This window comes from Scyliorhinus canicula, chromosome 19 (assembly GCF_902713615.1).
Source record: "Scyliorhinus canicula chromosome 19, sScyCan1.1, whole genome shotgun sequence".
Lineage (NCBI taxonomy): Eukaryota > Metazoa > Chordata > Chondrichthyes > Carcharhiniformes > Scyliorhinidae > Scyliorhinus > Scyliorhinus canicula.
In genome coordinates, this window is record NC_052164.1 from 68,191,841 (window position 1) to 68,204,950 (window position 13,110).

General features: G+C 46.9%; 1 protein-coding gene across 1 annotated transcript in view; it reads right to left on the reverse strand.

Annotated features, from left to right (window-relative positions):
- The window catches only part of fez1 (fasciculation and elongation protein zeta 1 (zygin I)), a 125,776-nt gene that overhangs the window by 89,043 nt on the left and 23,623 nt on the right, over positions 1-13,110 (reverse strand). Inside the window, exon 2 of the mRNA XM_038778461.1 lies at positions 3,451-3,550. Within this exon, the coding sequence (XP_038634389.1) occupies positions 3,451-3,550 (100 nt within the window). The remainder of the gene's footprint in view (positions 1-3,450; positions 3,551-13,110) is intronic.

Here is a 13,110-nt window from a genome sequence, read left to right on the forward strand (position 1 = left end):
GAGCAGGAGTCCCGCTCTCCACCAAGTTAGCCCACCCAGAGCACATTATAGCTGCAAAACAGGCCGGCATGGAGCAAGTCGGCTTTCAGCTGACTTCCCTTCCGGGGTGTGGATTGTGTGTTACACCTCCCAGCCCCTTTAACATGCATCCGCTTGTGTGGGACTAACAAAATGTTTATATCCATTATGTGGCAGGAATAGTTCATGGAAATAAACCTTTTATGGTGTTTTACAGACCGCTGCCATGCCCTGGAAAGACATGTCACATTCAAAATATTAAACATGAACTTGGCTCTTTGGAAGCTTCTGGAACCGCTATAATTTATTGAAAAATGGACATTGATGGCTGTTAGAATGGACACCAAGGGGGTAAAGTGACCGTTGCAACTTCAACACAGAATTTCAAGTTTCTGAATTAAATCATAATGGGTCGAGGTCTCCCCTTTATATTCACGTCACGCCAGCCATTGTTCCAAGGTTACCTCAATGGACTCTATGAGCGGAATTCTCTCGTCCTTCCAGCTGCTGGGATCATCCGGTCCCACCAAAGTCAACCTGTATTTTCCTGATATCGGCAGGACTACAAGATCCCACCGACAGCTTTTGGCAAGCCATCTCCACTATGGGAAAACCCACCACCAGAGGGTTGGCTGGTGAATTCTGTCCTCTGTCTCCAGGTTTGCAATGTAACAAAGGAAATCTGAGAAGACCAGTTGTCCATATGTATGAAAGAACGGCATCTACCTTTTATTGTATGTCAACGACTGCTAATCATGTGACTGAAACTGGTTCTCTGATACAGAAATCCTTTTATTCCAAAACTCAGTGGGGTAACAGCTGCAGAGAAACCCTATGCCACCTTTGCCTTTTGAGAATTGAGAGGCTTAATAATCTTTTTGAAAAGCCTCCCCGCTCTGATTCCAAAGTTTGGAGTTCACCTATAAAGAAATGGGCAATCCTGGTGCAATAACCATGAGCTTCTGACTTCATGATCTGCTGAACAGCCTTCTCTTCAAAGGAATCCTACAGTAATTATGATATCCAACCAATGGCACCCGAGATTATCAGGACTACCATTCAAGAATGGAAGAAAAGCTTCCTCCTTCACTGGACTCACAAAGACATGCAAATTGTTAACTATTGTTAACCCAGTGTGCTAAACCAGCCCCATCCTTCTACACCCTCTTCCAGGTCATTTATAAAAATGACAAACAGCAGTGGCCCCAAAACAGATCCTTGCTGTACACCACTAGTAACTGAACTCCAGGATGAACATTTGCCATCAACCACCACCCTCTGTCTTCTTTCAGCTAGCCAATTACTGATCCAAAGAGCCCCAGGAGTTGGGCATTTCAGCCACTCCTCACCCATGTCCATTACACCATCCAATTTGCCGAATTTGTTCAGTTCCAAACGAGTAGTTTATTTTAACTTCCTCAGTTCCAGGCAGAATCTCGGCCTGCATAATTTCTTGATGCTTTTAAAAATAGATCAGCCACTTGGATCATCTGTGGTGTTCTAACAGAGAATATTAATTTCTAATCCCACAACAACTTGCTTGGGGAGATGGATATTTCATCCAGTTCAACTGCCAGTTAGTAAAATACGGCAACCAGATCGCCTCACAATTGGCTAATTTATAACTTCACTGTCGAGGATGATGGGAATAAAATGGGTGATATTGGGATCAGCGACAGGAAGGTGTAAAATGGCGGTTAATCCAACATCATCCATTTTCTTACTGATTTGTTACTTTCAGGAGTAGGAACCATTCTGGAATGCAGTCCTGCACAGGTCTTAGAGTGTGGACTCTGACCCTCCCAAGAGGAAGCTTCCTAATTGGCTGCCTCTGGATCCATACCTCCAATTAAGGGTGGTGGCATGATTCCTGAGGCTGCAGGGCCAATCAGAGGGGCCACAGGATTGGAAGACCAATGGGATAAAAAGGAACTGAAAAAAGTGGGGTTCTGGAAAGTGTTTATAAAATTAATGAAATGAAAAGGAAGTAGGACCCTCAAAGTAGTTGAGCAACCCCCTGGAGGGTTTGTTTGCGCCAGTTCTGTAGCCTTACTCATTACACCCCCAACATTGGGACATGGAGCCTCTGCCACCAATAGCCGCGGTGCCTGCCATCAGGATACTGCCTCCAGAAAGCTGGCGGACTCCACACTGAGTAGGAGGCCACCCTTCACCAGGGAGATTCCAATGGAATCCTTTCCCATCCCCCTTATTGTAGACTCTTAATTGTCTACCTGTCGCTGCTGGGTTAGTAGTCACTACCATTGTTCACCTGCCTCTGGCAAAAGAGCCCACAGATGGGAACCCATTAGCCTACTCTCCATATTTGCTTCCAGTCGCGGCTTCAAACCTGCCTCCATGGGTGAAGGCTCCACCTGTGGTTTCTGCTGACCAAAACCCTACCCTCCAGGGGTCGACTCTTGTGGGTGCACAGTTCCATGGTAGTAACAGTCAACCACACAGACCACGGCGGGCAGCACAGCTGAGCCTGTTCCTGATTTTAGATAGTGTTAATGGGCACTTTCCCTGTTGGATGCTGGATAATGACCAGGAAGAAACTTCTCCCCTCCAAGGCTGAACGCATTAAAGCCAGTAGTAATCCCCTTACATTCATACCGAACAGAGATCAAACAGCTAACCACATGAACTGAAGTTAATCCTGGGACCTTCTGATCCGCGCATCTTACTGCCTCATTTATTTTCCCATTAAGCTTATGGGAACTTGAGCAAATAAGCATAAAAGACAGAGAGGTACCGGGTGTAGCATAGCGGTATCTCAAATTATAACTTTACAGCTCCATTGTTGAGGACTCAAATGAACATTAAGACCTTGTATTGATAATCGCTGTATAGCACTGAAGTATTTTGAAATGCACCAATGTGAGAAACATGGCAGCCAATGTATGCACAGCAAGTTCCCAGCAAGAACGGTGAATTAAATGACCCCAGGTCACCAGTTTCTCCTTGGTGTCGGTTTGGTGTCGGTAGAGGATTAAATATTGACCAGGAGGCAGGAGAGAACATCACTGCTCTCCTTCGAAGAGTATTGTGAGATTGATGACAACGGAGAGGGAAAGTGGCACCTCACCTTATCTCATCTGAGGCACCGTACCTCAGAAAGTGTGACCCTCCCTCAGTACTGCCCTGAAATGTTCACGTTTCTGGACTAGGGCTCAAAGTGAAAGTCAACCACCGAGACAAGGCGGTTTTATTTTAAACCCTGATCACTCTACAAAACAACCCTGTCCCGGGGTTATCAATGCGCATGTACTATTCATGAAAAAGATTTAAAGAAGAGTAGCCAGGAAAGAATATGGTACGTAAACCAGCGCTAGGCTAGCCTTGATTCAATCAACATGAATTGATGCCTTTTTCATAGGCCTCCCACCGTCAAATATGCAAATGTTTCCTCAGCTGAGGCCTCAACATTACCTCGATGTTGGAGAGATTCATATTGAGCTCCTGCAGCCGCGCTGTCCTCCAGTCCTCGGCTGTGCTCATTATGTAGTTGTCAGTCAGAGCATCCCAGATCCTGGAATAAGAAAAGTCATTGTTAGCTGTCAGCTGCACCCAAGCCCCTCGCTACAGCCCAACCTCATGCTTGGAGTACAAGTGCCTTTTGTAATGCATCATCTGGGGGAAAACAGACTTACATGGCCAGTAACTAGTGCCTTTAGTCTGATTAACTCGTAGACGATCAGAAACATTTCTCTGCCTGGCCAGTGTCCAGCCCGAGGTGTTAGCAGTACCTCGGTCTCGGGCGGAACAATCAAATGTAAAAAAACTCAAACAATATTGACAGGTGGGCAACATCCAGCCTAACCTATCCAACTTTCCCAACTCCACCCGACACATTGCCCATTCTCCCAGCTCTATTCTCAAACCTATACATCTCCCTCCAGCCCTCTGAACCCCTCAACAATTTATATAACCTTCCAACTCAATGTCATTTCATCATAATTCTGCATTTGCCAAAATTACTGGGGTTATTGGTGGCATCCTTCTGTGGTCACAATATAATGGTTTAGATGAGCAAAATGATACTATCCTTCCTCAATATACAGTTAGCCAAAATCAGCCAACTCTGTGTCATGGAGTCAATGCCCACGTCCCAGATAGTAGGCCTGAAGCCTTCATTTTAGGTCAATTGTTAGTGTCTAGCTTCTTCAGTGTGGAGAATGGATCTTCAGGGAACAAGGCAATCCTCTTCAGCTCTGTTGCACGAAACGCTTACTGCAGCCACACACAGCTGTAGCATGCAGGGATCAAATCAATTGTCTGGATCATTATTGACATTGGAAGCTGTGCATCTTTGTCCTGACACACAGGATGCACCTTCGAATGCAGCCTGATCCAACTCCAATATCATCATAAATCTGCTGCATTCTCCACCATTATGTTAAACAATGAGAGCAAATCGTAGAGATGGAGTGCAACCTGAAATCAAGGCCCAAAGTCAGCCATTGAAAATGACCACGAGGATACACAGGTGCAGATAGGCCCGAATGTCCTCCAGGGAAAGAAATCTTCCATTCATACTTGGCCTTGCATGCTTATGACTCCAGATCCACACCAAGGTGGTTAAGTCTTAACTGCCCTTGCAATGGCCCAGCAAGCCATTCAGTTCAAGAGCATAATGATGGGCAGCAAATGGTGGCTTTACCAGTGATCCCCATGAAAGAATAATGGAAAGGCTTAGGAAGATGGCAGATGCTGCTGCAGTTGGCACACAATCTAGGGAATGCTTGCAAACGTCTTGGCAACTGGAGATCTATGGCGAGCAGAGTTCTATCCATTCTTCGTCAGACCATGCAGAGTATTCTACACAGATTTGGTGACTACTGCATTGCAGAGATGGTGGTAGAGTGGTAATTACACTGGACTAGCAACCCCAAAGCCCAGACTAATGGGTTTAAATCCCACAAACGGCAGCTGATGAAACTTAAATTCAACTAAGTAAATCTGGAATATAAAGCCAGTCTCGGCAATGGTGACAAATGGCATCGATTGTTGTTCAAACCCATCTGTTCACCAATCCCCTTTAGGGAAGTAACTCTGCCGTCCTTACTGGGTCTGACCTACATGTGACTCCAGACCCACAGTGATGTGTTTTGCTCTAACGGTCCTCTGGTATGGCCCAGCAAAGCCACTCAGTTGAAGAGTAATTAAGTACGGGCACAGCGATGCCCACATCAAATGGAAGAATAAAGATAAAACAGGCCGACTCCTGTTCCAAGTGAGCACATTTTTTAAAAAAAATACCCGTCTCACATAGACGATCAAATCTGAATCGACATACTGCGCAATTGTGGGAGGGAGCAGACTGCCCCTCAGGAAGCACCTGTCTGCTACTTCTCTATGAATACACTGAGTGTCCCCAACTCTTACCTCCTCAAGCTCATTACCCTAACCTTATTAAAATGTGCATAGCTGGTGAATTCGAGCTGGCAGCTTGCTGGTGACTTTGTTAAATATCCCAACCATGTTCCTGGTATCTCAGTCCTCAATATAATAGATGTACAGTTGCCATTCCTAGGTTTCCTTTCTAATCCACAAAGAATACTTGGAAAACAAGATAAATACTAACCAGATGAACAATTAACCATCTGCCTCCTTGTGTCTTCAGCAATGACCGGAAGGAACAAAATCTTTTGCCACGAGGATTTCTCCTCTTCCCCCCCCCCCCCCCCCCCCCCCCCCATGCCTGTTGATTAAATCTAAATACCCGAACCTTGGTGCCAGTATATAGGCACCAGCTGAAGATGCAGCAACACCTCTCTGAAAAGATCTCCGGCATCTTCAACCCATGAATTGTTTTGCTTCCCTGTCTGCCTCCCTCATTACGACAGATTCAGGTTCTTTGTCGGCCAGTTCACAAATCCGTCCCTTTGAAAACAAATCATTACTGTGTGTGGTGAAGCACAACGATTCACTCATTTCAGGTCTAATAGGTACGACGACTTAAATTCCGTGTCCGGGGGGGGGGGGGGGGGGGGAGACAACCGCTATGTCAAAAAGTTCTGCAAACACGTCACAACAATATTAACAAAGGCTTGTGTTCCGTTTCCAATTTTTTTTGTTTCTATTTCTGCTTCTTTTTAAATCATCGACTGTCTCAACCTTTATTTGTAGATAATGAACTAAATCATCCGTGGGTGTTGTTGCAGACTTCCAACTCACTGACCCGATTACTGCATTAACTATCTTGCTGGAAAGCACTGTAATACATCTCGGAACACTGATTAGAGGCTCATACAATAAGTGTGCTGATTTAGTCCCGGGAGTGTCTGGTGCGAATCCCTTGGGTAACTCCGATTCCTTATCTTGAGTTTGTCAGCACGGTTACAGCTGTGTGCGTATACCAGCACACACACCTCTCTCTCTCCCCCCCCCCCCCCCCCCCCCCCTCGATGCTGGCTCTGCAGATACAATTCATGCTGCATTTTCAATTAGATTCGAATCCATGGCAACCAACAGAGTATCGCTTGGAAATAGCGAGAGTAAATGTTGCAAATGCTCAGCAGGTCAGGCAGCATCTGCAGAGAGACAAAACCTGAGTCAACAGCCTTGACATTTACTTTCAGGAGCCAGGAGGAACGGGAACAGTTTCCTAATGATTGCACAGTGGGAGGGTAGTGATTTAGGGTAGAGGTGGTGGTGTGAGGGAGGAGGGGGGGGGGGGGGGGGGGAGGTAAAGGCTGGGAAGCTCCCGGGGTGGTTCAGAATCACAGGGTTCAAGGATAGTCCAGTGGGTTCTCGGAAATGGGAGGCGACAGGAGATTGGGTCGAGTTTTCTTTTCAATTTATTTACAGGATGTGGGCAGCATCACTGGCTAGACCAGCACTTATTGCCCATCCCTGGGCATCACAGTGGCGCAGTTGTTAGCGCTGCTGCCTCACAACGCTGAGGCCCGTGTTTGATCCCGGCCCTGGGTCACTGTGTGGAGGTTACACATTCTTCCCGTGTCTCAACCCCCACAACCCAAAGATGTGCAGGATAGGTGGATTGACCGTGCTAAATTGCCCTTTAATTGGAAAAAAAGGAATTGGGTAATTTAACAAATGTTTTGAAATGATTGCCCATCCCTAGTTTCCCTTCAGAAGGTGATGGAAGTTGCCTTCCTGAACCGCTGCAGTCCTTGAGGTGTAGGTACATCCATTGTGCTGTTGGGGAGAAAGTTTCAGGATGTTGCCCCAGCGACAGTGAAGGAATGGCGATGTATTTCCAAGTCAGGGTGGTGAGTGACTTCGAGGGGAACCTCCAGTTGGTGAGGTTCCCAGGTATCTGCTGCTCTTGTCCTTCTAGATGGCAGTGGTCTTTAGGTTTAGACGGTGCTACTTAAGGAACCTTGGTGAGTTACTGAAGTGCATCTTCTGGATGGTACACGGCTGTCACTGTCAGTCGGTAGTGGAGGGTTTGAATGTTTGTGGAAGGGGGAACAATCTGGACATGGCTGCGTTTAGACATCGACTGCTTCCTTATCGGAGGAGTCGCATATGGCACTGAACATTGTGCAGTCACCTGCAAACTTCTCCACTTCTGACCTTATGATGGAAGGGAGATCATTTATGAAGCAGCTGAAGATGGTTGAGCCTAGACACTACTCTGAGGAACTCCTGCAGTGATGTCCTGGAGCTGAGATGATTGATCTCAAACCATCTTACTTTGTGTCCGGTATGACTCCAACCAGCAGAGTATTTTCTCTTTGATTCCCATTGATTTCAGTTTAGCTAGGGCTCCTTGATTCATACTCGGTCAAATGCTGCCCTGATGTCAAGGACAATCACTCACGCCTCACCACTGGCATTAAGCTCTTTTGTCCATGTTTGAACCAAGGCTGTAATTAGGTCAGGAACTGAGTGCCCTGGTGAAACCCAAACTGAGCGTCCGTGAGCAGGTTATTGCTGAGTGCCACTTGATAGCATTGTTGATGGACTCCTTCCATCACTTTGCTGATGGAGAGCAGACTGATAGGGCGGTAATTGACTGGGTTAGATTGGTCTGGTTTCTTGACACACTTGGGCAATTTTCCACATTGCTGGTAGATCCCAGACTGGAACAGCATGGCTGGGGGTGCGGCAAGTTCTGGAGCACAAGACTTCAGTACTATTGTCGGAATATTGTCAGGGCCCTTAGCCTTTGCAGTATCCAGTGTCCTCAGCCATTTCTTGATATCACATGGAGTGAACCATATTGGCTGAAGACTGACATCTGTAATGCTGCGGACCTCTGGAGGAGACCGAGATGGATCATCCATTCGGCATATCTGGCTGAAGGTTGTTGCTTCAGCCTTATCTTTTGCTGAGGATGGGGATATTTGTGACGCCTCCTCCTCCAGTGAGTTATTTAATTTCCACCACCATTCATGGCTGGATGTTGCAGGACTGCAAAGCTCATATCTGATGTGTTCGTTGTGGAATCGCTTAGCTTTGTCTATTACTTGCTCCTTATTATGTTTGGCATACAAGTAGTCCTATGTTGTAGCTTCACCAGCTGGACACCTCATTTTGCGGTATACCTGATGTTGTTCCTGGCATGCTCTCCTGCACTCTTCATTGAACCAAGGTTGATCCACTGGCTTGGTGGTAATGGTAGAGTGGGGGATATACTGGGCCATGAGGTTGCATATTGTGGTTGAGTAAAATTCTACTGCTGCTGATGGCCCACCGCGCCTCATGGATGCCCAGTCTTGAGTTGCTAGATCTTTTCGAAGTCTCCCATTTAGCACGAAGGTATCCTCAATGTGAAGATGGATCTTTCTCTCCACAAGGACTGTGGTCACTTCTACCGATACTACCATGGACAGATGCATCTGCAGCAGGCAGATTGGCGAGGGCGAGTATGTTTTTCCCTCTTGTTGGTTCCCTCACCACCTGCTGCGGTCGCGTCTAGCAGCCTTTAGGTCCAGGCCATCTCGGTCTGTGATGGTGCTACCAAGCCACTCCTGATGATGGACATTGAAGTTCCCTACCCAGAGCATATTCTGTGCCCTTGCCACCCTCAGTGCTTCCTCCAAGTGGTATTCAACGTGGAATACTCAACTGATGATGGATGGTACATGGTGATCAGCAGGAGGTTTCCCTGCCCATGTTTAACCTGAAACCATAAGACGTCATGGGGTCCAAAGTTGATGTTGAGGACTGGCAGCACAACTCCCTCCCAACTGTATGCCACTGTGCCACCGCCTCTGCTGTATCTGTCCTGCCGATGAGACAGGACACACCTAGGAATGGTGATGGTGGTGTCTGGGACAGTCTGTAAGGTATGATTCCATAAGACATAGAAGCAGAATTAGGCCACTCGGCCCATTGAGTCTGCTCCACCATTCAATCATGGCTGATATTTTTCTCATCTCCATTCTCTTGCCATCTCCCCATAACCCCTGATCCCCTTATTAATCAAGAACCTATCTATCTCTGTCTTAAATACACTCAGTGATTTGGCCTCCACAGCCTTCTGCGGCAAACAGTTCCACAGATTCACCACCCTCTGGCTGAAGAAATTCCTCCTCATCTCTGTTTTAAAGGATCGTCCCTTTAGCCTGAGATTGTCTCCTGTGGTTCTAGTTTTTCCTACAAGTGGAAACATTCTCTCTACGTCCACTCTATCCAGGCCTCGTAGTATCCTGTAAGTTTCAATAAGATCCCCCCTCATCCTTCTAAACTTCAACGAGTACAGACCCAGAGTCCTCAACCGTTCCTCATAAGACAGGCTCTTCATTCCAGGGATCATTCTTGTGAACCTCCTCTGGACCCCTTCCAAGGCCAGCACATTTTTCCTTGGATACGGGCCCAAAACTGCTTGCAATACTCCAAATGGGGTCTGACCAGAGCCTTATACAGCCTCTGACGTACATCCCTGGTCTTGTATTCTAGCCCTCTTGACATGAATGCTAACATTGCATTTGCCTTCCTAACTGCCGAATGAACCTGCACGTTAACCTTAAGAGAATCACAAACAAGGACTCCCAAGTGCCTTTGTATTTCTGATTTCCAAAGCATTTCCAATTTAGAAAATAGTCTATGTCTGAATTCCTGTGAGTATGACTATCTCAGGCTGTTGCTTAACTAGTCTGTGAGACAGCTCTCCCAACTTTGGCACAAGCCCCCATTTGTTAGTAAGGAGGACTTTGCATGGTTCGCAGGGCTGGATTTGCCGTTGTCGTTTCCAGTGTCTGGTTTGATGCCGGGTGGTTCCTCCGATTTCATTATTTTTTGTGTTTTCGTAGCATCTGGATATAACCGAGTGCCTAGCTAGGCCATTTCAGAGGGCATTTAAGAGTCAACCACATTGCTGTGAGTCTGCAGTCACATGTAGGCCAGACCAGGTAAGTATGGCAGATTTGCTTCCCTTAAGCTCATTACTGGACAAGATGGGTTTTTACGGCAATGGATAATGGTTTCATGGTCATCATTATACTTTTAATTCCAGATATTTTATTGAGTTTAAATTCCATCGCCTGCCGTGATGTTATTCGAACCTGGCTCCCCAGATCATTATCCTGGGGCTCTGGATTACAAGTCCAGCAACAATACCACTTTGCCAACGCCTCAGTGGGTAAATCAGAGGTCGGTGGGGTGGGACAGGGCAGTCTGGGCAAAGGTGGGGATGTGGAGAGAAATCGAGGTCATGAAGTGAACACATCAAATTCTTTCCATGGTTTGCAGCATCACATCATCTAAGCTGACACTCAGCTGAGTGCAGAATTGTTCCAATTAAGGTTTGTTACAATGAAAATGTATCACCAAGAGAAGAGCACTCAGAATTCAGGGACAGCAAGGTCTTTACAATACTGGAATCGACCCATTTAATTTTACTGCACTTAAAGCTGTAGTCAAGGTTGAGCCATCTAAAAACTCAGCCACATATCCATAATTTGCTCTTAGTTCAAAGTGTGCCTAAGTATTTGGCTGACAGACCAGCTCCTCCACTTGTTCAGGTGGCAAAATCCAGGATTGGCCACCCATGAGGCACTATCGGCCATTAGCATCATCACATCATTGGAAAGACAAGGTTGATGCATTCACAACCATCTTCAACCAGACATTCCAAGTGTCCCAGATTCACAGATGTCAGTCTTCAGTCAATTCATAGATAGATTTCATAGAATTTACAGTGCAGAAGGGGGCCATTCAGCCCATCGAGTCTGCACCGGCTCTTGGAAAGAGCACCCTACCCAAGGTCAACACCTCCACCCTATCCCCATAACCCAGTAACCCCACCCAACACTAAGGGCAATTTTGGACACTAAGGGCAATTTATCATGGCCAATCCACCTAACCTGCACATCTTTGGACTGTGGGAGGAAACTGGAGCACCCGGAGGAAACCCATGCAGACACGGGGAGGATGTGCAGACTCCGCACAGACAGTGACCCAAGCCGGAATTGAACCTGGGACCCTGGAGCTGTGAAGCGATTGTGCTATCCACAATGCTACCGTGTTGCCCCAATTAAATTCACTCCATGTGATATTAGAAATGGCTGAAGGCCCGGGAGTGGGGTGGGAGGGGGGGCTCTGCAGGTGTGGTATTTCTAGTTTGATGGGGAGAGTGAAAGCTGATCTGGCAAGGTGGGATGGTCTTGTTCTGTCACTGGTGGGTCGGGTACAGGGGTTAAAATGAACGTGTTGCCGCGAGTTCTGTTTATTTTTCAATGCCTGCCAATTTTCCTGCCAAAACATTTTTTCAGGGAGATTGAGGGAAGGATTACTTTGTTCATTTGGGGAGAGAAGGTGGCCAGAGTTAGAAAGGTGCTGCTACAGAGGGGAGAGGAGGCAGGGAGTTTAGGTCTTCCAAACCTGATGTATTATTACTGGGCGGCGAATATGGAGAAGGTGCAGAGCTGGGTCAGAGGGGTTGATTCCCAGTGGATCAGAATGGAGGAGAGTTTGAGGAGGGGGTTGGGATTGAAAGCACTAGCAACAGCGCCGTTCCCGATGGCCCCGGGGAAATACTCAGGGAGTCCAGTAATAATAGCTACATTGAGAATTTGGAGGCTACAAATTTGGGAGAAAATGTGAAAAAGGAGGAGAATAAAAAATATTTAAAACAAAGAAATGGCTGAAGGCACTGGATACTGCAATGGCTATGGGCCCCGACAATATTCCGTAAATACTACTGAAGGTTTGCGCTCCCCGTGGCCCTAGCCAAGCTGTTCCAGTCGAGTTATAACACTGACACCTACTCGGCAATGTGGAAAATTGCCTACGTATATCCTATACACAACTAATAGCATAAAAACCAACCTGGAAAATTACCACCCCGAAAGTTTATTCTCGATTATCAGTGAAGTGATTGAAGGGGTCATCAAAAGTGCTATCAAGCAGCACTTACTTAGCAATAACCTGCTCACTGACGCTCAGTTTGGGTTTCACCAGAGTCACTCAACTCCTGACCTCATTACAGCCTTGGTTCAAACATGGACAAAGAATGGCAGAGGTGAGGTGAGAGTGATTACCCTTGACATCAAGGCAGCATTTGATAGAGTAAGGAGCCGTGGCAAAACTGGAATCAATGGGAATTGGGAGGCGGGGGGGGGGGGGGGGGGGGGGGGGGGGGGGGGGGGGGGGGATTCGGGGCAGCAGATACATGGGAACCCCACCACTTGGAAGATCCCCTCCAAGTCACTCACTATCCTGACTTGGAAACATATTGCTTTTGCTTTACTGTCGCTGGGTTAAAATCCTGGAACTCCCTCTCTCAAAGGCACTGTTGAGTGTTTCAGCAGTTCCATTGCACCACCACCTTCTCAAGGGCATCTAAGGGTGGGAAATACTGGCCTTACCAATGAAGCCCAGTCCCGTAAATGAATCGGGAAAAGCTAAAGGATCTGATCTGAAGTGAATGTTTGATCTAAGTGTGTCCTGAATTGGCTGACCTTAGCCGGGGCAACAATTTGGGTGCCACAACCGGCCACACTTGATCCCTGTGTGAGAAAGGGAGAAATAAGCCAGGATTTCATAACTAAAACCTCACGAGAAACTGTCCTTGTACAGCTTTAGAATAGAGACAGGCTGGGTCTTGGATACAGACAGGAAGCTGGGACCATGAGTTAGCCATTCAGCTATCTCCACAATTCCATCAGCTCCTGA